General features: G+C 50.1%; 7 protein-coding genes across 7 annotated transcripts; 1 reads left to right on the top strand and 6 right to left on the bottom strand.

The window, feature by feature from the left end:
- Positions 1–283: 283 nt before the first annotated feature.
- Positions 284–1,001, bottom strand: N0V89_012614 (uncharacterized protein; the record flags this gene model as incomplete). The annotated part of the gene is made up of 2 exons (XM_056221335.1): positions 284–909; positions 998–1,001. The coding sequence occupies 2 exons, from the start codon at positions 999–1,001 to the stop codon at positions 284–286; spliced, it is 630 nt and encodes a 209-aa protein (XP_056065322.1).
- A 3,414-nt stretch (positions 1,002–4,415) lies between these two features.
- Positions 4,416–5,297, bottom strand: N0V89_012615 (uncharacterized protein; the record flags this gene model as incomplete). Its single annotated transcript, XM_056221336.1, has 1 exon — positions 4,416–5,297. One exon carries the CDS (start codon positions 5,295–5,297, stop codon positions 4,416–4,418), a length of 882 nt encoding a protein of 293 aa, XP_056065323.1.
- Positions 5,298–8,464: 3,167 nt separating this feature from the next.
- Positions 8,465–9,553, bottom strand: N0V89_012616 (uncharacterized protein; the record flags this gene model as incomplete). Its single annotated transcript, XM_056221337.1, has 2 exons — positions 8,465–9,524; positions 9,546–9,553. 2 exons carry the CDS (start codon positions 9,551–9,553, stop codon positions 8,465–8,467), a joined length of 1,068 nt encoding a protein of 355 aa, XP_056065324.1.
- Positions 9,554–10,574: 1,021 nt separating this feature from the next.
- Positions 10,575–11,198, top strand: N0V89_012617 (uncharacterized protein; the record flags this gene model as incomplete). Its single annotated transcript, XM_056221338.1, has 2 exons — positions 10,575–10,583; positions 10,746–11,198. The coding sequence occupies 2 exons, from the start codon at positions 10,575–10,577 to the stop codon at positions 11,196–11,198; spliced, it is 462 nt and encodes a 153-aa protein (XP_056065325.1).
- An 833-nt stretch (positions 11,199–12,031) lies between these two features.
- N0V89_012618 (uncharacterized protein) lies at positions 12,032–12,619 on the bottom strand (the record flags this gene model as incomplete). The annotated part of the gene is made up of 1 exon (XM_056221339.1): positions 12,032–12,619. One exon carries the CDS (start codon positions 12,617–12,619, stop codon positions 12,032–12,034), a length of 588 nt encoding a protein of 195 aa, XP_056065326.1.
- Positions 12,620–15,574: 2,955 nt separating this feature from the next.
- N0V89_012619 (uncharacterized protein) lies at positions 15,575–17,353 on the bottom strand (the record flags this gene model as incomplete). Its single annotated transcript, XM_056221340.1, has 2 exons — positions 15,575–17,323; positions 17,348–17,353. 2 exons carry the CDS (start codon positions 17,351–17,353, stop codon positions 15,575–15,577), a joined length of 1,755 nt encoding a protein of 584 aa, XP_056065327.1.
- Positions 17,354–20,953: 3,600 nt separating this feature from the next.
- PAK6 (Serine/threonine-protein kinase PAK 6) lies at positions 20,954–22,854 on the bottom strand (the record flags this gene model as incomplete). The annotated part of the gene is made up of 3 exons (XM_056221341.1): positions 20,954–22,384; positions 22,479–22,486; positions 22,848–22,854. 3 exons carry the CDS (start codon positions 22,852–22,854, stop codon positions 20,954–20,956), a joined length of 1,446 nt encoding a protein of 481 aa, XP_056065328.1.
- Positions 22,855–24,296: the final 1,442 nt, after the last annotated feature.

The following is a 24,296-nucleotide window of genomic DNA, read 5'->3' on the forward strand; positions in this document are numbered from 1 at the left end:
CCAGGCACCATTGTCGGAGCTGTGATCAAATTTTAGTGATATCTGCTATAGGTGAAGTGAGTAGAATGCATCTCATCATCTATGATTGCGGCGACAACGATCCATATTTTAGAAAGAGTACCTAGAATGAAAGAATTGATATGAAGAGTTATTGGGCCGAATCGAAACTTCGAAGTTCTGGAGCCAATTGGACGGGCTAACGAGAGTTATGTAAATTGAGCTAACTCAGATCCTACGAGTTCCTACGCTTGGATGCAGTTTTGCAACACAGTTCCAATCGCGCCTATCTATAGCGCGCCACGAGGTCCCAATCATCCTCTGGGCCGGGATCGGAGGCAATCTGCTCAGATGGGAATCCTGTTGACTCAGATGGCTCCGCGGTACTATCTCCCACAACGCCATGATTTCCATGCTCGCTATTCCCGTCATCTGGGTTCAGTTGCTGAGAATCAAAGCCTGCAAAATCGATCATGGGAGGCGCCCATGCCATATCACTGCCTTGAGTGCGCATGAACTCGAACAACTCCGCCAGGGATTCGCCAGGGTGTGGAGGGGCGACTGCGGGATTCGAAGACAAGGACAACGGACCTTGCGCATCTGTATAATGCGCTTGGTTATCGTTTGCAAACAGATTTAGAGATCCTTCGGCAACCAACGGATGGGGTGCTTCCGTTGTTCCGTGCCCCTGGTTGGCACCAGCAACATGGTGCTGGAACGAGTTAGTGATATCAATACTGACTTCGTTGATGAATTGAACCAGATGGTCATGCATATTTTGAGTCTGCTCGGCGGCAAGGTCGTTCAAGAGGGATGTATGTTCCAGACGATGAAGAACGATTTCTCGGGATCGTTGATTCCAAAAGTCCTGGAACTGGTGCGAGAATTGCATGAACTGAGTATCCATGTGATCTACATTGTGAAACGTTAGCAGCATACTTCGATCAAGGTGAAGGAAGAGTACGAAGGCGGTCAAGTAGAAGAATCTCTGCGATAACACACATTGAGGGGGGCACAAAGACTCGAGATCTTCAGGGAACAGGATACTGAATATCACGTTCCAAAAATCATGCGATTTCGCATGCTTAACTCGAATCTTCTGGGCCTCTGCAAAGCCTTGGTCGCGATCAAAAGTAATTGCCCAATCGGTGAGCTCGCAAATCATTTGGGCGGGAGCGAGCCGGTGGGAGGACAGCAGCAATGCGCTCTCGAATAATTGACCGCACCTCTCGCACTGGTGGACGTAGTGAACCCGATACAAATGCCATCTGTAGGTAAGGTCAGTAGAATGGACGGCTTTACACCTCTGACAAATCTCACTTTAGTCGGTGCATGTCTGGGAAACCGGGTCCACGGCATGCCCTGTGGAGATGAGGACTCTGAGAGTTCCTCTGAAAGTAAGGACAGGCATATTTATGTCCATCGCCTTCTTTTTCCAGGCCTTTTGGTTGCTTTCTTGGTCTGTCTTCAAAGCCGTCGTTCTCATTACTCTCGTCCTTGTCATTGTTACCGCTGAAAATACCTCTGGATACTGCCATAGTCGACGAGCAGGTCTTTTGTTTTTTCTGAGATCCTGAGTGCTTTTTGTTCGTTCCGGTGTCATTCTTGCTAGGGCCACGCTGGCATAGAGCTAGGCCCTCTCGGAAACTGGCGAGTAAAGAGGTGCCTCGGTTAGTCGAATGTGATTGATGCAATAGGACACAAAGAAGGGAAAGGAGTTCGCGCTTTTGATCATTGATTATATCTTTAAGAGCGTCCCTCCAATGCCCCTGAAAATCGAGCTCTTCACATGACTCGTCCTCATAATCGGAACCATACTCCGCATCAGATTCGCTTGAGTCTAGGTGTTCAGTAACCTTTTCGAGTAGTGCATCATTGGCCGGTATCGTGAACGACTTCGAGTCACGGACTTGAACTCTAGTGGTCTGGCAATGTTGTGGAAGGCTCATCGCAGAGTCCAATGGGGATTCACTGCGAATCATCTGCGTCTTCCGCATGCTCTTGTGTTCGGAATGCATGTACGAGTCTAAGGCCGCGACTAGAGCTTCGTGCACTGTGGTTTCCGCCGATTTCGTGTAATCTGGTACAGGCAGTGTAATCCCAAGGGCAGAGGCTATGCCCATCCAACAATAGACCATATCTCTGGCATCCGCGGCCATGAGCTCCTTGGCAAACTCTGTGAGCTGGCTGAACTCCTGCCATGCATCTGCCAGTATTGTTTGGTTCGTTATAGCAATGGTCGGATCTTGAAGAACGAGGTGAATTGCGCTTTTGTAGGAAGTAAGCGTATGGAACTGCAACACTTGACGCATTCTAGCCTGATCGACGGGGCGCATGGATTTAGCTTCACTAAGGAGTTTAGCTTCACTAGGGATCGCCTTTTCCCAGAAAGAATCCCATTCCAGCTCGGTGGACCCAAAATTAATACTCCTACGGGACGATAGGACCACTTCCTGGAATGTCCACGCACGTTGGAAGTATGGCCTGGATAGAAGTGAGAGTAATTCGTTCTGTTCCGACCAGTTTGAATCTGAAGGCGGGGTCTGATCGTGACGTGGATATTTCGAAGGCACTTGTTCCTCTCCAAGCCAGCAGATTACTTTTTCAGCCTTCTTGTATATCTGGCCCATCAACTGCACTTGTGCACTCCTTTCACACAGGTCTTCTTGGTTGATGCAAATTGCATCAATCCACAGGTACCTTCTCTCGATGGGGGTATTCAGATGGCAAAGATGGTGAAGCGCTTGATACAGGTTCTTTGTGACATTCAGTCTATGTTGGTTGCAAAGAATGGTGACAGGTTGTTCAGTTGAGCCCCAGACATATGACAAAGCTTGATAGCGCGGAGTCGAAGTTGATTCGAGGGGAAATTGCTTGAGCTCTACAGAAATATCATCAGTCGCTTGTCCATCCGATATGACCTGCAAGAGTCGGATGTGCCGTAAACTATTGAGAGGCTCGTGCGTGAATCGCCTCATCATTGGCTCAGTGTTTGGCATCGTGGAAGCTAGGAAAGAAGTCAGAGCCTGACTAACCTCGAATTGCAGCGGATGATGAACCAAGGCTCGTTGTAGGGAGAGTACCTTGGGAATAAGTCTGCGACCAAAAACAGGAAACAAGAAGGGTAGGTCACTTACAGCGAGCGCCAGCCGTACAAGCAAAACGTTGTCTTCCCTCGTATTGAATCGATTAACGCCCACCGCCAACAATGGCAAAAGGACACTTAAGAGGGTAGCATGATGCTCAAGTCGCGAAACGCGCAAATGTGCGCTCGCTCTTTTGTGCAGGCAGCCATCTCATTGGCCGGCGACAACCTGCCGCGCTGACGTGGTATGCGCCACTGCTGCAAGAGGGATCTCCAAAAAAGTTGTAACAATTGTTGAATGGTGCCTGTAAAGGAGTAAAAGAATAGATTAAGGTACTAACTAGAAGTTAGATCTACATATCTATATATACTATGGCTAGGAGACACGTGACTTATGGCTTCTAATAACAACATACTTGGTGTTTCGCTGGTAGGACTGCGGTGGACTCAAGACAGAGTAGAGACAGCCTTATTAGAGGATGTGGGATCGTGCGGAGGAGAGAATCGGCGGATGGCGTAGGGGTGACAGTCCGCTGATACAAGTGGGCCCTGTGCTATATCTCGCCTACTAGTCTCCTTCAGGCACTTTTAGTCACGTGCTCTTGGCAAACCGTGGACGTCCGTGGGAATAGCTTTGATGTGACTTATCGGGTAGTGTTCTGTTCAGCGGTGATGCCTATGGTGGAACCATGCTGCGCGATGTAGCTGCTTGATAGGACTGGGAGAGAGCGCAGTCTCCATTGGTCTAAAATTGCATATAAAACCTATGATTGATGTGAAACTGGGGCTTGCATTCTATGCTTATCTTTTCGATCTCCTCATGGAGGGCTACTCGAGCTAAGTACCATTTATCACTCATGGTGGTCTTTTCTTATGCTATATACTCCGGTCGTCGCAGGTCTGTTGAGCTTTAATCTAAGCTTAGGCGAGGTGTACGGCCTGAGGTTGTCCGAGACGCAGGTACGAACGAAGCAATGCATGTGCTTGAACCCCGCCGCTGACGAACCTGACGACATGCGGTCTTCTTACTCAGATCGTGCACCAGAGCTGTTTTCCAACTACTTGCGATGTTCTGGGCACATCTGTCAAGCGACGGCGTGCTGACGGCAAAGCCAATTATCCACTCCTCCGCGGTGCTGGGCGACCACCCTTACGAGCTAGTACATCGCACAGCATATGACTACTCGTCGTTTGTACATTTCATAACATCGTAACTGAAAACATGGTTTCACGTGGCTTTGACGGTGCAAGGTGATTCATGCCGTTTGGTTCGTGAGTTCGTCTCAACAAAGCTTGTTTGTTTAGAGAAATCTCGAATATAAGTATCGGTTTGTCAACGATTAGATGATCTCAACCACTGCTTAAAATCTTGAACTTCGAAGCCCTCCGCTTTAAGCACATTCATGTCCACTTTGAATCCTTCCTTCTCAAACCAGTCCATACTCTTTCCTGCATCATCAACTCCCCACCTTATTGCACGACTTGGCATATCCCAGATTCGAGGCATCTTATATCCTCGTACTTTATGGAAGATGTCATCTGCCTGGCTGAAGGTTAACTCATCCCCGGCTATACCCACAGCTCTCTCCTTCCATCTTTCCATATCTGTCAGCACATTTGCTGCAACAATTCCGATGTCCTTCACGCTGACAAGTTGCATTTTCTTATCGGTCGGCATTGTGGCCCATAGCCCAGTCATCATCTTTCCGAAAAAGTCCGGGTTGTAGTTATCCATGAAGCCCGCTGGTCTCAAGATTGTCCACTCGGTTTGACTTCCTCCTGTCTTTTCCCTTAGGTACTTCTCGATCCTGTGCTTTGCTGCGAAATGTGGAACTGTCGTTGCATTTTCCCAGCTAGCGCTCTCGCCACCTCGATCGACGCTGCTAAACACGATATGGTATATACGATGCGCAATTGCCGCGTCAATCATTGGAAGCGCATGTTGTTCGTCGTTTGGTGGGACAGTAACTAAAAAGACTGAGTTGATGTTTGGATGGGAACTAAAGATAGGCTGAGGCTCCGCCACATCTCCTTCCACAAGGTCGATGCTAGGAAACTCCTTCTTGAGAGCTTGGGCTTTATGTGAGGCCAATGATCGTGTAAGGGCAAGGATCCGAATTGGCGGGTTTTGTGGGGGCAACGCTTCGAGTGCTGCGATAGTCGCATGTCCTTGCTTGCCTGTAGCACCAACAACGAGGATGACAAGATCATTCATGGTTAACAAAAGTTTGAGTGTATCTTTATGTAGGTATGTCTACGGTATGTATGTTTGTTACGTTGATTCATATATACCTAACCGGTATCGGGAGACTATGCCTAATGGGGACATTTTAAGTTTCCGAATCACTCCCCTTGGTAATCATCATTGGACCATCTTTCTCTACCAGTACTGACCCTGTGACATCTCTTCAGTAATAATACTCTGGCAATGAAACAGTTCCCTATAGGAATTAGTCCCAGTTATATAATCCAGAAACATGCTGTACCAAACCCTTCACTGTGGCTACTGGCGCCTTGGTCTGTCTATTTCGTCCCGGTTAGTGCAAGAGACTAGACCACATCTCAGAGCGGAAAATTATCACAGGCTCGCGCTTCCTCTTGGCGCGTGATGGTCTCTGTTGATGCTCCGGGTATACACAAGTCGGCTTTGTCGCACTTAACTCTGCGCCGTCTGCAGGCAGTGCAACTCAAGCACTTGGAAAATTGACCCTCCATTGATGCACGGATCGCGGCAGTGAAGAGATAGAACAGAAGATTCGAACTAGCAAATGAATTACAATAGGTTGGTTGATTTATTTCTACACGGTCTCGGTCACGAAGCCCGCAGCTATGCGTGGTCGAAGTACCGTGCGATGCGCTCGTTCAGGATCTTCTTCGAAATTATCTCGACACGTGTAAAAAGCCGTTTCAGAGACTAGACCAAGAACTTGTCTATACTCCTATCAAAACGGCCCGCTCGACGATCGCTTGCGATTGTATATTAAACATTCACCGCGACCATCGCCAACATCTTGGCTGAGCCAAGTAAACCCTTATGGCTTCATGGTATTTTCAGGAGCATGGAAGACAGCTATTATCGAATGTAGACTGGGTATTACTCGCCTTCACCAAGCCCGGAGACTAATTGCACTCTCTGACAGGCATGTACCCAATCACTTCTGGATACTCAACGAATCTTCAGAGACTTGCCCCGTGATATGATGGATAATTCAGATGAGGACTTAAGCTCATCTACACCATGGCATTCCAGTGGCCTATCAAGCTCGCTCCTGAGCGATGATACCTCATCTAAGCGATCGTCGGCCTGATACCACGTTTCGCTGCCAAAGCCAAAAAAACGCTTTCTAAAACCCTCGAGATGTAACATGAGGAAGATGGATACCTGGGCACTTGGTTTTGGTATGCGCTAGCCCAGCAATACCCAATGGAGCAGACTTCGGTCAACCCGAGCTTGTATGCCAGTATCAGACGCTTACAATCTGGCCCTATTATCCACTATAGTTATTCCACCTATACAGAGGTTCGACCTCTTGCAAAAAGATTGAATTTTCCCTATCGCGTGTCCGCGCGTAGAAGAATAGCGCTTTCCTACATCTCTACTACCTGCACGTGTTCTTAGATAGAATCTATATACGCCGTTTACTCAGAGTACGTAGAGTAGATGCGTTCATTGCATGTGTTTTATTTGTGTAGAGGGAGCTATGAAAATGCGCGAAATCCCTCACAAATTAGTGAGAGAGCCTCTAAAGTTACCGAGGCTCGGTACAGGCGTTGTTGGCCTACGGCATTTACCTCTCGGTGTGCGCGAGAACGTAACTTTTCCATGGCATGATTTTGATATTAGGCATCCCGCTAGTTAAGTCCGAAAGGTGGATACTGTTTTGAGGACGGGCCCGCAGTAGGATGGTATGTTTTATTGGTCGACAGAGTCACCGTTGGTGGCAAGTATTACTTCTCTGAAGACAGGCTGTGCAATTGCGACATACTACTAGCTACGATGAGAAGGTCTATTGCAGATGTGATGCGTCAGTGACATCTCGATGGCATGTTGTGTTCTGCATATTTAAATGACCACCATGTTTGCCGACACGTCGAAGTACTTAAATAGCGTTCAAGCCTCGATATTGTGAAATCCATCCTTCGGAAAACATCACCTCTGCTCTACCTCAGCGTCGCATCATTTTCTCGCAATCCTTCTCCTCCAAGAATCTCTTCATCCCAACTCCTCTCCAGCCATGAAATACTCCGCCGTACTCCTCGCCCTCTCCTCCCTGGCTGCGACCAGCGCAGCCTCGAGCACTACCTGGGGATTCATCACATCACTCTACTGCGTGACCGGCGAGGGAACCAGGACTACCACAAGCACCCAGTGCTTCACTGGCTCTGCCACCAGCTATCTCGGCGCGAACGTCATTTCGAACGACGGTTGTAAATTCGAATATTACCGTCAGGCCAACTGTGCGGGAACCCCAGGAGCCGAGAATGGAGCTGGTCCCATCTCCAATGACGGAATTGCAGGCTGCGCTGTCCCTGGATATCTTATCAAGTCGGTGAAGGTCATTTGCAAATAAGGGAAGCTTGAGAGAAGGAGGGGTTGTTTTAGTCGATTGCTGAGGATTATGTTACTGGCTGAGGATGCGTAAAGAGATGACCATGGCTGCGATGAGAATGGTCGTTGGTTGGAATACTTGTTTTGGCCGTTTCGGAGCCGGTACAAGTAGGAAGGTATTGATTCTTTCTCTAGAAAACGCATCTTTGATGCATGTGTAAATCTCCAAGTGTAGAGGAAGCATTGCATAAACATTGTTTTGCGCTTCACACCTTGCACATGCCAATCATCTTTAAAGTAACCTTGTAGAAATGTTGCTCGGCACTTGGGCGTGCTCGGTCAAGGGATCACGATGGTCGAGTGTGACGAGGCAACGTCAAAGGGTATTCGAGCATGCACGCTATTTAGTAAATTAGCTCGGAAGACGAGAGGGTGACGAAGAAAGGTCTTTTGACGAGGCACAGGAAATATTATCGTGTCCGTGATCCATGATTTGCACTGTGCCACACATGGCTTGTATCCTAAGCGACTTCCGCGTGGATTATTTCTGTCCATTACCCCCGGCCGAGATTCTGCATGGTCCGAACGGTAGCAATTGAACATGACGACAACGAGTGAAACGCCAATCTCCGCACATATATATGCGAGGCTCAGCCAGATGCCAATTGACCATGTACAATGCTCGGTCCTCCTTAAACGAGGTGGTTAGCTCGCTAGTGTGGGGAAGTCTAGCAAGGGTTTGTAACCACTAGGGGATAAGAGCTCTTATAGGTAGGTAAAGTCGGCACAGTCCGTATCGCTAGAACATTACTATTAGTTTTCTATACCGAATCTCAACGAAGAAAAACGCCCCAGTTCGGTCTTCCCTGTTGTTGCATCGTCTGGACGCTACTCGACCTCACCAAATATCTTAAGTCCATGCTCCAATCCACAACCGTACGATGCGGGTGTTGATCCAGGCGCGCAAGATCACGAAGCATACGCTTCCAATACTCGTACAAATCATATTCCTGCGTGAAAGGCGCCTGCCATATTTCTCTTCCCTCGGCCTGGGTTCTCTCCTGCTCGGCTTTCCTGGCTTTGAGGAAAATTCCATCAGTTGCAGAGTCATGAAACAGATGCCTATTCTTTTTGATGATCGCGCAACAGTGGTTGAAGTACAGGTAATTCAGTTTTGGTCGGAAGGACTTGGGGAAGAACAGCCTGGCGCCATCTAGGTCCCGGCCGGTGCGGTAGTCGCCCTTAACGAAGGTAATGCGGCGGTTTAGGCGCTCGTCAGTCGGATCAATGACACGAAACTTGAAGTCCCGAATCGGGTATGAAGAATTATCGTTCTCAGGTACCACAGTGATGGACCAGTCGTCCATGGCCTCGGCCACACCACGCGGTAGCAGCAGGCCGTTGCTGGGCGCCCAAAAGTCCTCGTCGTGATACGCGTCTCCAAAGATGCGTCGGAACATCTTCGTGCCAAAACACTGCGGCACAATGTGGGCAGCCTGCAATAGGCTACCCTCGAGCTCTTCCTGGGTAGCTCCCTGCGTGTCGAGCTCTGGCAAGCCCGCCATTCTGCGCCCTCTGACGTTGGGCTCCCAACCGTTCAAAGCCATGTTCCAGAGGTGACAATTAGCAATGTTCAGGTACTCGCCCTGCTGCCCATACGTCTGGATCAAGCCTTTTCGGAAAGATGTTTGCCTGCCTATGCTGCGACCGATCTTGCGGCTAAAATTGGACCGAATCTGGTGATGACTGTGGGTTTGGTACACGGCGCGGATGAGGCTGCTACGGAGGAGAGCAATGTGCCAATCACGCCGCCGGAACGGCTTTTCCTTTATCGGATCCTCTCTGGTTTTGGTGTTGCTCGCGCGCGAAGGAACTCGACGTGGCGAGAGCGTGCTAAATTGCCTGACAGTACACGCCTGCATATTCCCTGCTCTTGCTTGGTAGCATTGATCAACTGGAAGCTTGGCGACTAAATTCTTGATAATGTCCAAGCATGTTGGAAGGATGATGCGGAATACAGGGTGTGTGGGGGACACGGCGAGCACGTGGCGAGATGAGGCTCAGAAGGAGCTCGGACTTCCCCACGCGTGTGCACGTGACCGATCGTCATCGCAAGCCACACGCAATCATCCCCCATCAAAAGCACGCCGCCTGGTCCATCACATCGACCATCGCCAATTTCGCGTTTGGCATTTAGCATAAATGATGCGGGTCTTATAGTGGTATATCCTAATGTTTCTTTTACCACGTTCGTGCCGTGTGGCGCGTTCATCTTTAAATCCTTGCAAGGCTCATGGCACGGTACTTGAGTTCCCTATTGTCAAAAGCATTGCAACCTATACGACCTTGTCACGGCCATTTCCATGCGCGCCAGGGGTCTTTGCAGTACCCCAACATGCCAGGGAGCGCGTGTCTGTTGGCAGAAAGCACCTTGGTCAACGTGCAAGATTTATCAGTCTTGAAGCTCCGCGTGAGCCTACAGCAGGCAGTGAGCCGGGTATCAACATCCAGAACGAGGATGCATGGCCCGAATGGAGGAAAAAGAGCGTCCAGGTGTGTATTTGCGCTCTTCCCACGCCTGCCACGTCATTGATGATACCCTTCCTTCTGACGCTTCAGCTGAAATGATTTCTTAGTCGCAAATAACAGTCGTGGATTTCTCCGTGGATCGCATAGAAAGGCATGAGCTTACGAACTCGACCCTGGCAAGTTTTCTTGAGAAACCTCGCGAGGACTGGGTCACCTGCCGATGGTAAGACTTCTTTCTCGAGCACCGCTCTCAGGACATTCACTGACTATGTGCTCCTAACGACAGGTACTCTGTAAACGGTCTAAGCTGGGATGTGGTGCGAATGCTTGGCGCGAAGCAAAAGTTGCATAGTCTTGCCATCGAAGATCTCCTTCATACAAGAAATCGCACAAAAGCAGATTGGTTTCCAGAGCATGTATTCGGTAGGTTCTTGCTTGTGAATCCTTGAGTATCTTAACAGCTAACCCATGATAGTACTATTGACTCTACAGCGACTGATTCGCACATCGAACAATGCTACCGGACCCCCACCATTCCGCCCCAAACATGTCAGCATCCATAGCCCGGCCTCTCGAGAAAAACAGGTCCCGGCTGAATACCAAGAGTCTGTGAGAACACTTCAAGCCTATCGCCACGATTTGGGTGACGAGAGAACAAAGTACATGGAAGAGCATTCAACTCTCGCTACGAAAGGTCTCATGGTTTCCGTTGAGCAGGTGTCCATTTTCCTTCAAAGCGACAACACTTTAGTTTCGTTCTTCGAACATTCCGCCGATGTGATCGAAGAACCCATCTTAAAACGCTTGCAGTCGTCCGAGACCGTCTTGAGAAGAAGTGGCGATGCAAGCATGGTCATGCATGCAATAATCGATGGTATCGTCGACCTTACTATACCTATCGCGACGGCATACGAGGAGAGCATCGCAGAATTGGAATTAGAAGTTCTCCTGGAACCAAACATTGCTCATTCAAAAGCTCTGTACGTTCCTCCTCAGGTGCAGTTGCACATATTATCAGAGTCACTAACGCACGCATAGCTACATACTCACCTCCGAACTCTCTCTCCTCCGATCCCAGATCGCTCCAATCTCAGGCCTCGTAAACGCCTTGCGCCAACATAACTCCAACGCCCTCCTCCAAACGACGGACTCACACCAAAATCCTTCATCCTCCCACATTGCCAACTCGCCGCCTCCCTTTACCCCTAAAGACCCGTCCACGGGATCTATTACGATTACCACGCTAGCGCATACCTACTTCAGCGATGTGGAGGACCACTGCATCATGGTGCTGGAATCGTTAGAACGTATGCGCCGCTCGGCGGATCGTATGATTTCGTTGATCTTCAATACAATGGGCGCGTATCAAAACGAGAGCATGAAGCAGTTGACCTTTGTTACAATATTGTTCCTACCAATGACGTTCCTCGCAGGATACTTCGGCATGAACTTTGAAGAGTTCCCTACGTTGAAGAATAGCGATGCGTATTTCTGGTGGCTTTGCATCCCGGTCACCTCGGTGATGATCGTACTACTGATGTAAGTAGACGTCGATCAAGTTGATGTCTTGGAATGAAACGTACTGACGATATACAGGCGGCAAAGAGTATGGCGTGGGTTGAAGCGCTTCTGGCGACGAAGAAATATGCCGAAGTGGCGTAGGGCGAGACTGGACAGACACAAGTCATGAGATTTCTACAAAAGAAATAATTTTAATCGCGCCCTAGAAATACACCCCTGTACACATGTAGGCCACAGCCTTTCAAACTTATATAAAGTCACACTCGGGCCCTTTTCGATCAAATATCATTTGCCTTGCCACCTCACATCACTGCCTTCACGCATCTCATCAATATCTTGACGTACCTCCTTCAACTGATACCATAACTCTCAGGCTCCATCTTGTCCAAATTAATCCACGTCGGATACCAGAGATAGTAAACGACCATCACGGCGAACATTATGACTGAGTCGAACATGTATAAAGTCCACTCGTGCTTGAGTGGATACCCATCATTACCCAACGCATATTCGACCACGCGAAAAAGCGATCGAATCATAATCAGCACGCTGACAATGAAGAGCATACGCATGCTTTTCTGCCAAGGCATAGCGGAGCTGCGAGACTCAGGTGTGGGACAGCGTTTGATGCGCGTCTGGAAGATGATTGCAGTTGCGCCAAAAAGTCCGAACATGATGACCTGGATCAACAGACCGGCGATCACAATGCCTTCTCCAATCTTGGCTTTGCCGGTTACCATGAGACCAGCTGCACCGCCTTGCACCAAGAACGAAAGAACGTCTCCACTGACGAATGTCTTCGTGAGGGTTTGCGGCTTAATGAGCGAGAGATGGTTGGCGCGGATGCCACGGATGATGCGACTCAAGCACATGTATATCGAAGCTGCGAAGAGGGCCGGACCGAGTAGGATGAACATGTTTTGAACGGCGTATGGCATGATGCGGGCTGTCTTGTTATGAGCTGAAGCTCTGGCGCAATAGCCTACGAATTCGACTGTTATTTTGGGTCAGCACTAGAAGCATAAGTGTGGTGGGCGAACTGTATTACAGAATCCCCCAATCACGAATGGCGTGCAAAACCAAGTCTTGGTCTTATACATGCGCCATCCGACTAACGTGGTCATGATGAGGAATAGCAAGATGAATATGACGGCGGCGGGAATCGATGGGAGGTAATTCCAGAGATAGTAGCCTCCTTTCGTAGGTTGTAGTACTGCCATGATGGAATAGGGCGGTAGAAGTAGACTGGCAGACCAGCACGCATTCGAAGCAATCAGGTGAAGGGAAAGCGCAGGAAGAAAGAAAGATTATGTAGTGCGACGGCCAGAGAACTTATCTTGAAGAAATATATCATTGCGACTGCGTTTAAGCGAGGACATCCTATTGATCTTTCGTATCAAATGAGATGAAAGACATACGTGTGCTTCGTAAATACGCTGAGGCAGGACAAATTGAGCAACGCAACATATGCTCTATACGACGTATCGCGGACCAAATTGTCATGTGATCTATACGACGTATCTGGAGTCGCTAGCGCTCCTCCTGGTTTTCAACTGGCCGAGCGTACCCACTCCGGCGGGGCCGAAGCTCTTGGTAACGTATTCGTATAACTCTATGCTTCTCACCGTGTTGCCCCAATCATTTCTCCCATCTCCAATCTTGCATTCGCAGAATTGCATTCGCCCATACGGTCCTTGGAAGGCCTTGCTATTCTAGTGTCGTCGGAAGCCTCGTTATGTCTCGTCGCAGGCCCCACAAGAAGTCACGGCTTGGATGCCGGGAGTGTAAACGTCGCCATGTGAAGGTATACACTCCAGCCCTTGACTTCATTCACTTTTCGACTATTGAACTTTCCTAATCAAGGTTGATGTTTGACAGTGCGACGAAGCTCTTCCCACCTGTAGGAATTGTTTGGCTTTTGACCGAACCTGCGTTTACCCTCCTGCATCACATGCACAGCGATCATCTTCGGCACCGACGACGCGTCCACCTTTACCCGAAGCAGCAGAAGATGGCAATTATCTGCTTACCGCAACGACTCCTTCGACAGTTTCGTTGTGCCTGACGGCTCAGACATCCAATACGCCAACGGTTGCTCCCTCCCTGGAATCGCCATATCTAAATACGAGGTCTCCCGCGCAATACGACACCTTAAATCCGCCTCTGAATATGCGCCACATGGAGCTGCTCAGTAACTTCATCTTGGAAACAGCTCCAAGTCTTGCCCAGGGTCGGATTCTTGACACTGCATTCCTTCGTGCAACAATGCCCATTGCCCTTTCTGCCCCTTACCTGATGCGTCAAATACTTGCACTTTCCGCCATGCACCTTTGCCACGCCAGGCCATCACACGCAACATATTACCACGAGGAAGCTACAGCCCTCCAAACGCAAGCCTTAACCCTACTCAACGACAGTCCAGTGGAGATCAACACAGAAAACTGTGCGCCTATGCTTGTCTTCACGAGCTTTCTGGGACTGCACGCTCTCGCAGAAGCGGTTGCGACCTCGGAATGTAATGCGGACTGCTTCTTGGATAGATACGTCTCGTATTCGAATCTCCATCGAGGGGTCCGTGCCATCACGGAACGGTCATGGAGTCTACTACTGCAGTCTAACTTATCCCCAATTCTCAGGCAGTCAGAACGCTCATTGAGCGCTGCATCGTCGCAAATCCAGGAGCGCGCCAAGATGGTCGCAGACCGTCTCCACCGCTTGCTGGACGACGCCGATATGAGCGCAAGCTCAGAGAAGGCTTGTCGTGATGCTGTATCGCATCTAGAGCTGGTGTATAAAACCGAGGCTTCTCTTGAAGAAACCGTTCCTGAAGAAGGTCAACCTGCAGGGCTAATTTGGGCTTGGCCTGTTCTTCTTTCCGCGAATTTCACCGACTTGTTATTGAGACGCACGCCTGAAGCCCTGATTATTCTCTGCCATTATGCCGTGCTCCTCCATCAGCATCGTGATTTGTGGCTTGTTAGGGGTGCAGGTCGGATGCTGATCGAAGCGGTTACTAGATTTCTAGGCACATATTGGAAAGACTGGCTGGACTGGCCAAATCTTATGATATCGTGAGAAGGTACATAAGGGTGACAGGAAACGAAATTCCAACGCAGCTACTAACCCATCTCCTGCGCGCACTCAGTCAAGACATATTTGCGATCCGTATGGTGCCCGTTGGGCAAGTTGGGTATCAGCCCGCAACCAGAACGTAGAGCAAATATCTAGGCGCTACGTTGCATACGTAAACCGCATCTATGACTCACCGCTTGGCCTCTGAAATTGCAAAGGCTTGCGCTCAACTGGTCGAGAATGTACGTGTAGTTCGGAATGCTGGAGTGAATGATCGCGTTCATGCTCGGGAAATCAAGTCTTGTGAAAGAGAAAAATCCCCTCACAACGCCGTTGTCTATAGGGCATGATGTTGAATCATTTTGAAATGTAAGTATACATCACTCAGAAGTCTCTCCAGCTCTCCAATGCCTCCTTAAGCTGACATCTCTGTAGGAACGTTGGCTTGTTCGTCTGGGTTGATCTTCGCCGGTTTCTGACACTTCGACGCTTCGCTCCTCAAGCAACTAGTCCAACATCAAGATCTAAGCATCTTGACAGTAATTCGATCAATATTTGGAGTTTTAACATGCAGGACCCTGCACCCGGATTGGTGTTATCATTGCGCTAAGTCATATACACCGGTTACAAAAGTTCGGCTGCTTTCGTTCAACTGCCACTTTAGGAAGAGACGTCTTGGAAAGAAGGACTGAATCGAGTTGGAATATAGTAAAAGTGCAGTTGATGATGAGACAAGCTTAGTCACACCTATATTCCAGTGCTTGCGATACATTTCAATCGAGTAGTTATTTCACCTTGAAAAAATCGCATCGCAGCTTATGCTATAGCACTTTATCCGCCTTCGCCCTATGCTTTCCGAATACGACAGCGCCCTTCATATCGCGTGACTTCGACCTTGAATTACTGTTCTGATCATGACTGGAACGCTTGAAGCGGAAAACGCGATCCCGACCGAGACTTTGGAGCATGGTCTGTCTCGCCCAGCATGTATCCGCACCATCGCGCTCATGATTACAGTTCTCGAAAGGGTTTCCGGAAACTGTCCAATTGATTTCGTGAGAGAGTGGAATTGAAATGAGATCGTCGAATGTGTTCTTGTCCATTCCAGCACGATCCATGAGGCCACCGATGCATGTCAGATGCACTGCGAGAAAATCCTGCCCGCAGGGGACGATATCACATGTCCTTTTCTTGCGATGCTCGTCATGTGCTGGAATAATAGCCTCGCCTAGTTTCGAGCATACTATGACGGCATCGGCAAGATTCGCAAGTGCAAGCCAGCTTGGACTTGCTCCGATCTTGAGTTCTTTCATGAACCCCCCTCTTCCAGGCTCGGAAACGAGATCCATGAATTCAAACCCGTAAAGGATCCTTTTCGTACTTCTTGCCTTGCGGTCGACAGATGCAAGCAGATTCAGACTTAATCCCATTAGCAGCCGGCGGAGCGTAAAAGACTCTGTATTCTGGCCGCAGATAACGATGTCTCCATGGTCTTCTAGCGCTTTTACAACATCACGCCCATCTTCGTGAGGTTCGACGAATGGGATGGGATCGTCTTTAGGAGATGGAGACATAATATTTACCCACGCATGTGCCATATGAAGCATGAGGCTCAGCTTCGGAACAAGCCACGATCGACGAGCTTGCACGTCAGATACTAGTGCAACGTCTTTGGAAGTGTCAAAAAGCATCTTGATGTAGTCTGACGACGGTTGGAAGCGGAGACGGTGCGAGACGAAAGAATAGCTCATTTGGCCGTTGATCCCTGCTTGTACCGGGCTCGCGGACGTGAACTGAAAGCCGGTGGAGATGCCGCTGCGCTGCAAAGTCTTGCCCTTTTTCTTTGCGTCCGAATACATTACAGACATGGGAAGGCTCCTGCTGCCAAGCTGAATGTGTGCGAGATCACACCAACCGAGGAAACACCGCATATTCTTGATCCGAGCATAGTCATTAATTTTCAGTCTTGATTTGTACTCGAGATCAAATGGGTTAATCTGACCGTTGTCACTAATTTCTAGGTGAAATTGCGCGTAAGTAGATTCCAGTCGCGTAGGGAAGAGCACGGTCTGGTAACCTGCGAGAATGACCCCACCATCCACTTCTACGGGATACTCAATAGCTGCGAGGCGCGTCATTAGATCGAATGACATCTCGAGGCCATGCCCGACAGGCTCAAGGCCTTGGGGACCTTCATCCACCACTACAAAGGCTGACTTGAAGAGCTTTTGCCAGCAGCTGTCTTCGATGGAGTGATTTGGTTTCGTACGTATAGAGAAACTGATCACAATCCTAGGGGACGCGTTTTGATCATCTCTCGCAGGTCCCGTGTTCTGAGTAGCATTCAATATGTGCCAAGCCGACGTTGAAAGATAAACTGCTCGTTCCAAATCCTGTGGCGGTGGGCATCGGATCGCTTTACAAATCCAATCCAACGCATTGACGATAGATATGAGTCGATAATAGGAGACGCTCTCCGCGAACTCCACTTCGAGATTGCCTCCATCGAACGACAGGAAGTAAGCAAGCTTTGTGCCGTACTCGTCTTCAAGGACTGCGATTGAGATCAGCTACTTTAGCAAAGGCATAAGTACAATCATTTGGATTGATAGCCACCCAGTTTTGAACATACCAGTTTGGACCTGTGTCCCTGAGCCCGTTGCGCAAAGCTTTGAGACATCCTCTAACAGTTGTACACCTTCAACGCCCCATCTCCGTTGTATGAATTCGATACATGTGACAGCCTTTATTCGCATCGCTCTCAAGCCTACGATGCGCGGTTTCGAGCACACAAAAGCAACATGGTGAAGGATACGATTGTTCATCGAGTTCTCCACACTCGCGCTTTCTTTACTCATAGCGATGCTGGCGATAGCGCTAATATCGCAATCGAAGCAGAGACGAACAATGTAACTTTTGGACCTATAGCCGACGCCTCCAAAATGCCCCAATGAATCTTTCATATCTACGGCTGTTCTGCGTCCATCTAGGATTGAGCTAGATACCTGGTTGAACTCTGGAAAAGGAGAGAAATCTTGCTGCACATAGTCGTGACTCATAATACTAGGATAGCTAGTTTGACTCGTAGTAGGAAAGTTCACGGCAGGCTCATCATACACTGCTCCCTGGCCATTGAATCCAGAGGTGCGACGGTGCTTTACCTGATCTCCCACAGCTGCGGGGTCGGTCTCAGTGGCCTCATGCTCTCTTGGTTTTTTGGCACGGCGACGTTTCCTGGAGGACATTGTGGGATATGGAGCATGAGAGGAGAGCAAAGGGTGAAAGTGACGGACAAGATCAGCCGATAGCAAGGCGACGCGGGTCTGCAAAAAGAGATTGAACGGTGTCAAAAGCCGAACACGCCTCGCGAAAGGGAGTATGAAGTACTGCTGAGAAGAACTTCTGAATACTATTACTTCGAGAACTTTCGGCCACGTACGTCATCGTGGACAACACATCGTGTTATCGTCTATTAGGAGGCCTGCAGGATGGATGGATAGTGATTGACCCATTGTACTGGTCAGAGCCCTGTGAAGTATCTGCCTTGCTTCACCGGTTGATCTTCATGCAGCCCAGTAAAAGGCTAGCCGATTGGGTCGGGTGAAGCGCACTGGTATTCAGCTGCTAGGTTCTGGTTGGTCCCTTCATGCAATCCAGGGTGTGTCGCATTGCATATACGAGGCTGAGAGGGCCACAACTTTCGTCCCAGCCTATCACCGACCGGTGTATCTCAACTCCTCTCGTCCACCGCAATGCAAGAGAACAATCACAATCGGGGTTAAAGCATCCAGAAACTCACAGTACCGCTGTGATCAAGCCCAGGTCTCTGTTCGCTGCCTACTGGTTGAATTAGCCAAGCACTAGCTGATCAAAGCCTAGGAGGCTGCTGTATCTACAAGGCTGAGGCAGTTCGGAAGGACGGTAGAGCCACAACCGTTCCATTTCGCACTCTACACCATCTTAACCCCAGCTATCCCATATACATCCTTCTCCCTCGGGCACCTGACTCTCCTCTCCTTCAACATCTCCCACATCAATCCTTACTCATCGACCAATTTCCCTCTTACGCTCACCTCGTATAAAGATATTCGACTCTCTGATAAATATGCCACATATTGCTACCGCACTCACCAGCACCCCCTCGCACTAGAAAACTAGTGCACCTTCTCCGTAAACTACCACCTTTCCCAGGATCCCTACTTCCACCATACATATGCTCAGCTCAGCGCCATTCATGCCCCCTCGACCTCGTCAACCTTGCCTTGCAGCTTACACAGAGAAAGCAAGGCCTCGTCCGCGTTACCTAGGTAGTGAAGGCAGTGACATGCCCCGCATCGGTCGATATTTCGATGGAAGCCGTTAATATGTCTCATCTAATCTGAAAGGGGATCCTCAGCACCGCACCTCCCAGCTAGCACAATCTCAATCGGTTTTGCAACTCTACGGACAATTCGACAGCACTTTTCCAGCCAGATCGGATCATGCCTTTATGACATGTCCCATTCGCAACCCCATTCGCTGTGCGATGCCCTCGTCGGTGCTAAAGGTTGCAGTGCAGGTTCACAAGTGCCGGTGGAGTGCTCCGTTGCCAGCACCACTAATCCGCATCCGTCTCACCGAAAATTTCGAACTGCTCGTCGGGGCTAAAGATTGCAGTGTTCTTTTGTGTGATAGGGTGCTCTCTGGTCCTTGTCTTTCTGGATCAGTGGGAGTAGGGCCCAGACCACGTGAGCACGGTAGACTGACGCCCTCACACCTCGTCTACGCTGAAGATGCAGCATCTCCCTACCTCTAACCAATATTAGAAATACGCGCGCCCTCTCGCCTATTTAAAGATATCAACTTCTGCTTAAACGTAGACCGCAGACCGCAGACGCAAGACGACGTACAGTACCACTCACCGAAGCTTTATACTGCATATTCCCATTGCTATATCCACAGAAGCCCGGACAGTTCAGCTAGTACATATCCGATTCAATCCCTAGCCCCGTATTCCCACCTTACCTAGGTACTCTTCTCTTCACTTTCATTGGGGCGCTGCGCATCTGAACAAGTTATTATCGTTTGCAAAAAGAATGTGCCACCCCCCCACGGCGCTGGAACACGAAATCAAGGATATTCAGCCAATATATTTACTATAGGGAGTAAAGTATTAGTCTATCTACTTTGGTACACTTATTTTGGCTCTAGTACACTTATTTTAACAGCTTAGTAGCCTATTTTAGGCTCTACCAGGTCCAAAAAGATGAGTTCAACAAGATCTAGCCAATAATTTACTCCCAATAGTAAATATATTGGCTGAATATCCTTAATTCCTTGTTCCAGCACCATGGGGGGGTGGCACATTCTTTTTGCAAAGCACCGATACCCTAGTAACACACAGAAAAGAAAAGAGTACGCAGACGCCTCCACAATGTTCATTCAAGAAGGCAAGGATATCCATCGTCAGTAGTACTCAAGCGTATCAAAGAAAGAAGGGGAACAGGTTAGCCCTACATACCTCGTCAGCCTCGCCCTGCAGCTTACTCATCCGCCATCCCATCCCCCCGCCGGCGCTAAAGAAAGCAGTGAAATATTTCGTGTGATAACTATGTCAACTAAAAAGAGCCGCATGGATCTAAGCTAGGCTTGGCTTCTCGTGCACGCAGAACACAACACCTCACGATCGCAGTACTTTACACGTCTCTGTCTTTATCTCCCAAAAAAAGATGTTCGCACTGGAAAAGGGGATATGATACGCAAGCAAGATAGGTACCCAAACACGAAAAAAAGGGTAGGCCGACCTCGACGCCCAAAAACGCCATGCTTCCTTGCTTCCTTCCCACCAGCAGCCCAGCCCTACCAACAAACAAAAAAAGCCTCAGCCTGTCCCATCCCCATGCCAAAGACAAAGACGAAAATCCAATCATACTCCATCAAACCTCCCAAAACGAAAACATTCCTCTCACTCCACAACCCGCACCCCTCCCCTCTCACCCTCCCCTCATCCTATCAACCCACTCAATCATCAGACCAACCACCAACCCAATCATCAGATCAATCTTGATCAATCATCAGCCGGCTCGACCCTAACCAAAACCTCCTCCAAAAACCCCTCCAAAAACCCACTAACCTCGCCCCCATCCCCACCCCCCACGTTCATCCCACTCATCCAACTCACTAAACCCCGTTTCAACTCCCCAACCAACCTCTTCACCCTCTCATGACACTCCTGCCTCCTCTTCTTCTGCTCCACAAAAGCATGCAAGTCGCGCGGCGCCTGCGCAGCCTCCGTCTTGTTCTTCAGCGAGAGATGGTACGCGCGGCGGGAGAGCGCGGCCTCGAGCGCGGGGAGGACGACGCCGGTGAGGGCGGTGATCTCCGTGGGGGCCGAGGTGGGCGAGCCGGGGTGAGGGGCTGTTTGGGGCGGCCGAAGGAGCCGCGGGACATGGGGAGGGCTTGGTGGGTTGTGGGGCGGGAGGGAGAGGGTGGGATGGGGTTTGTACGCCGGTCATTTTGTTCCAGTCGTTGAGCATGGGGCCGCCGAAGGGATCGTACGATGAGGATGAGCCGGGTCGAGGGGGCGAAGCTGAATTCGGTGAGGGTTGTGATGATACCAGCGGCGAATGGTTCGTGAGTTGAGGGAGTGGTTGTTGGCCAGCGAGTGGCGGGAGTGGTTTTTGAACCTGCGATGGGCGCGGGTTCTGATTCTGATTTAGGTTCTGGCCCTGTATAGGGCTGTGTGGCTGGGTTTGATTCGTAGATGCGATGTTGTTACTCGATGGTTGAGGTTGACCGCCTCGGAAAGGTGGGATCTCTGGAATCGACATCGGCGGAAGTACAGCATGTCGCGTGGGTGTGGGGTCTCGTCGAGGCGTCATCTCCATAGCAGCCATGTCTTCAGCAATTGAGCGTTGTAGATATTCGTCGTAATCGCGACCTAGCGGTGTTTGCCGTCGAGGTTGTGCGGGTGATTTCGTCGGTGTGACCATTCCCCGGCTCATAGGATGCGGCGAGAAGGCCGCTGGTACTGGTGATTTACGTACTTCTTGTGCTGTTGGCGGTGGTAGTGGCGGGATCGATCTCTTTTCGGGAGATGGTGGTAAGGGTACTCGCACGGCAGTCTTCAAGGAGCTCATTGGTGAAGCCGGGATCTCAAGCTTCGCTAAGCGCTTCGTAGGAGATGGAGGCGGGCTCGGTCGAACAGTGTCTGCTGATCCGTAATAGTTCTCGTCTCCATAGCCAGCTTGCTGATTGAGAATAGGCTTCCTCTGTGGTGACGCTTGTCGGGCGTTTGCACCGGACTCGTTCATAGGTTTCAAAGCATTGCCTCCCCGATCCTTGATGGGACGGATGGTACCAAAGTCCCACAGCTCTTCATTTACTGGTTCTCGCTTCTTCACGGGGGTGTCTTCGTCCTCCGAATCAGCCTGCTTAGGGTGACGCGCCTGGTACTCTTGGTACCGGAATATCAGCTCCTGCAACCTTGACGGCTTCCCAGCTTTCCGGATAAAGTTTGATTGTAGTAGTTGCTTTGCCGACGGTCGCTCCTTTGGGTCCTTCCTCAGACAGAGGTTCACGAACTCTTTGAATTGAGGAGTAAAGTTGCCGGTCAATTGAGGCGAAGGGTTCTTGGGTATCAGAAACAGGACCTTCATGGGATGTATATCCGCATATGGAGGTTCTCCCTGTGCGAGTTCGAGCGCGGTAATTCCAAGCGACCAGATATCGGCTTTGTGGTCGTACCCGGACTGCTTGATGACTTCTGGGGCCATCCAGAAAGGAGTTCCAACGAAAGTATTCTTCTTCGTCATGGTCGCAGAGAGCTGGCCCGAGACACCGAAATCGGCTAGTTTGACCTGACCGTTGGAGCCGACGAGGATGTTTGCGGCTGCATGTTTATTAATCCAGTGCCTCTATCTCGGAGGATGCAACTCACCCTTGATATCTCGATGCAGCTTGTGATCCTCGTGCAAGTAGCAAAGCCCCATGAGCAGTTCCTTGAGCATGACGGCAATCTCGCTCTCGTCTATAGGCCCCGGCCTCATCAAGTCTGCGCAGCTCCCTCCAGAGCAAAATTCCATGACGATCCACAGCTCCGTGTTATGCAGATACGAGCCATAGTACTTGGTAACATACGGCGAGTGCATGTTGGAGAGGATGGAGATCTCGCTGATGATATCGTCGACTTCATCTTCGGCGTTCTCGACATCGATGATCTTGATAGCGACAAGCTGGCCGGTCCTTCGGTCGATACTGCGGGAGATCAGCGGCCTGTTCGTACACTGGGATTGCCTGCTGCACATACCCTTTATATACTTTTCCGAAGCTGCCCCCACCTGCATGTCGTCAGCATGGCCCCGAAAGCTTATCTTGCAGATGCGCCTACCTATGCATTGCTGTTTTGTGTACAGTGTCGTGGGGTCCACGGAACCGCTCACGGTAAACCCCTCGGACATATTGGCCCAACTCTTTCGATTGTATGTTACCAAGCGAGGGTCTGTCAAGGAAGCGTATGTAATTGCGTTCTTGGAGGCTGAGCGATAGCAGGGTGCGCTTCGCTCGACTCGAGAGGAAAGGTCGGTGTATGCGGGGCAGACGAGGCCGCAATGGGAAATACAGCGTGTGCAGGGGGAAACAGGATCAACCGTCTATGCGACCGGGCGGAAGTATGTCGAGGGCGTGATTCCTAGGCGGGAAAGCCGTGGAGAAGCGGTAGGAGCGTTCTGAGTGTGAAAGTTAGCAGGCGCCCTCGGCGGCAGGTGCATTCCGCGAGCTCAGACTCACCCGTCAAAACGCTATGGCTCCAACTCCGGTTGACAGGCTGGTAAACCAAGGTACGGCGCAGGCCTCTTTCACCGCAGACAGACACGGAGGGTTGCTTCGCAGAAGTGCAGCGGCTCGAGGGACGTCGGACTCGGCTCCGCGGTGGTGGTGTTTACGACAACAAAGATCACGGCGGCAACCACCAGTTTCACTCGTCCGAGACGACGTCAACACCAGCGCGCCTGGACCGCTGGCTGGCAGCAGGGGTTTCGATATGCCGGGGGAATTGTTGATTGCGCTCGAGGGAATTGCCACCTTGGGCGCCCGGCGTGTTTACTGCCCGTTGTCAAGGATGTGCTGCCATGTTACGGCGCGCCTGCGGAGACCAGGGTGTGGGGAACGCGAGCTGAAATCATCCTGGCCATCGCGACCACGACGCGGTAATTTCGTTCGCATCATATTGGAATACAGCGCTCGATACGACGGGGGCCAAATACGAGGTTCGCTAAGAGCCAATGGCTTGTGTCGCACGAAGACATCGCTGTCGGAGGTTTGGTGGGATGGTGGGGTAGGATTCGCTGAGACAGCCCTACGCCTTCTACCAATCTTCCTTCACCACATTGTTGGCAGATACATCTCCAACGCTTCAGCATATAAACCAAGCGCTAAACACAACATTCCGTGTTCCATTGCTTCTCATCAGCGCCGATAACCCACCGATAGAATAGGCCAACTTCACATACATCTGGCCCAAGTGAGGTTGACGGAGAGATCTCATTCCTACGTACACCCGTGTAA

Source organism: Didymosphaeria variabile, assembly GCF_027946475.1.
Source record: "Didymosphaeria variabile strain IMI 356815 chromosome Unknown scaffold_10, whole genome shotgun sequence".
NCBI lineage: Eukaryota > Fungi > Ascomycota > Dothideomycetes > Pleosporales > Didymosphaeriaceae > Didymosphaeria > Didymosphaeria variabile.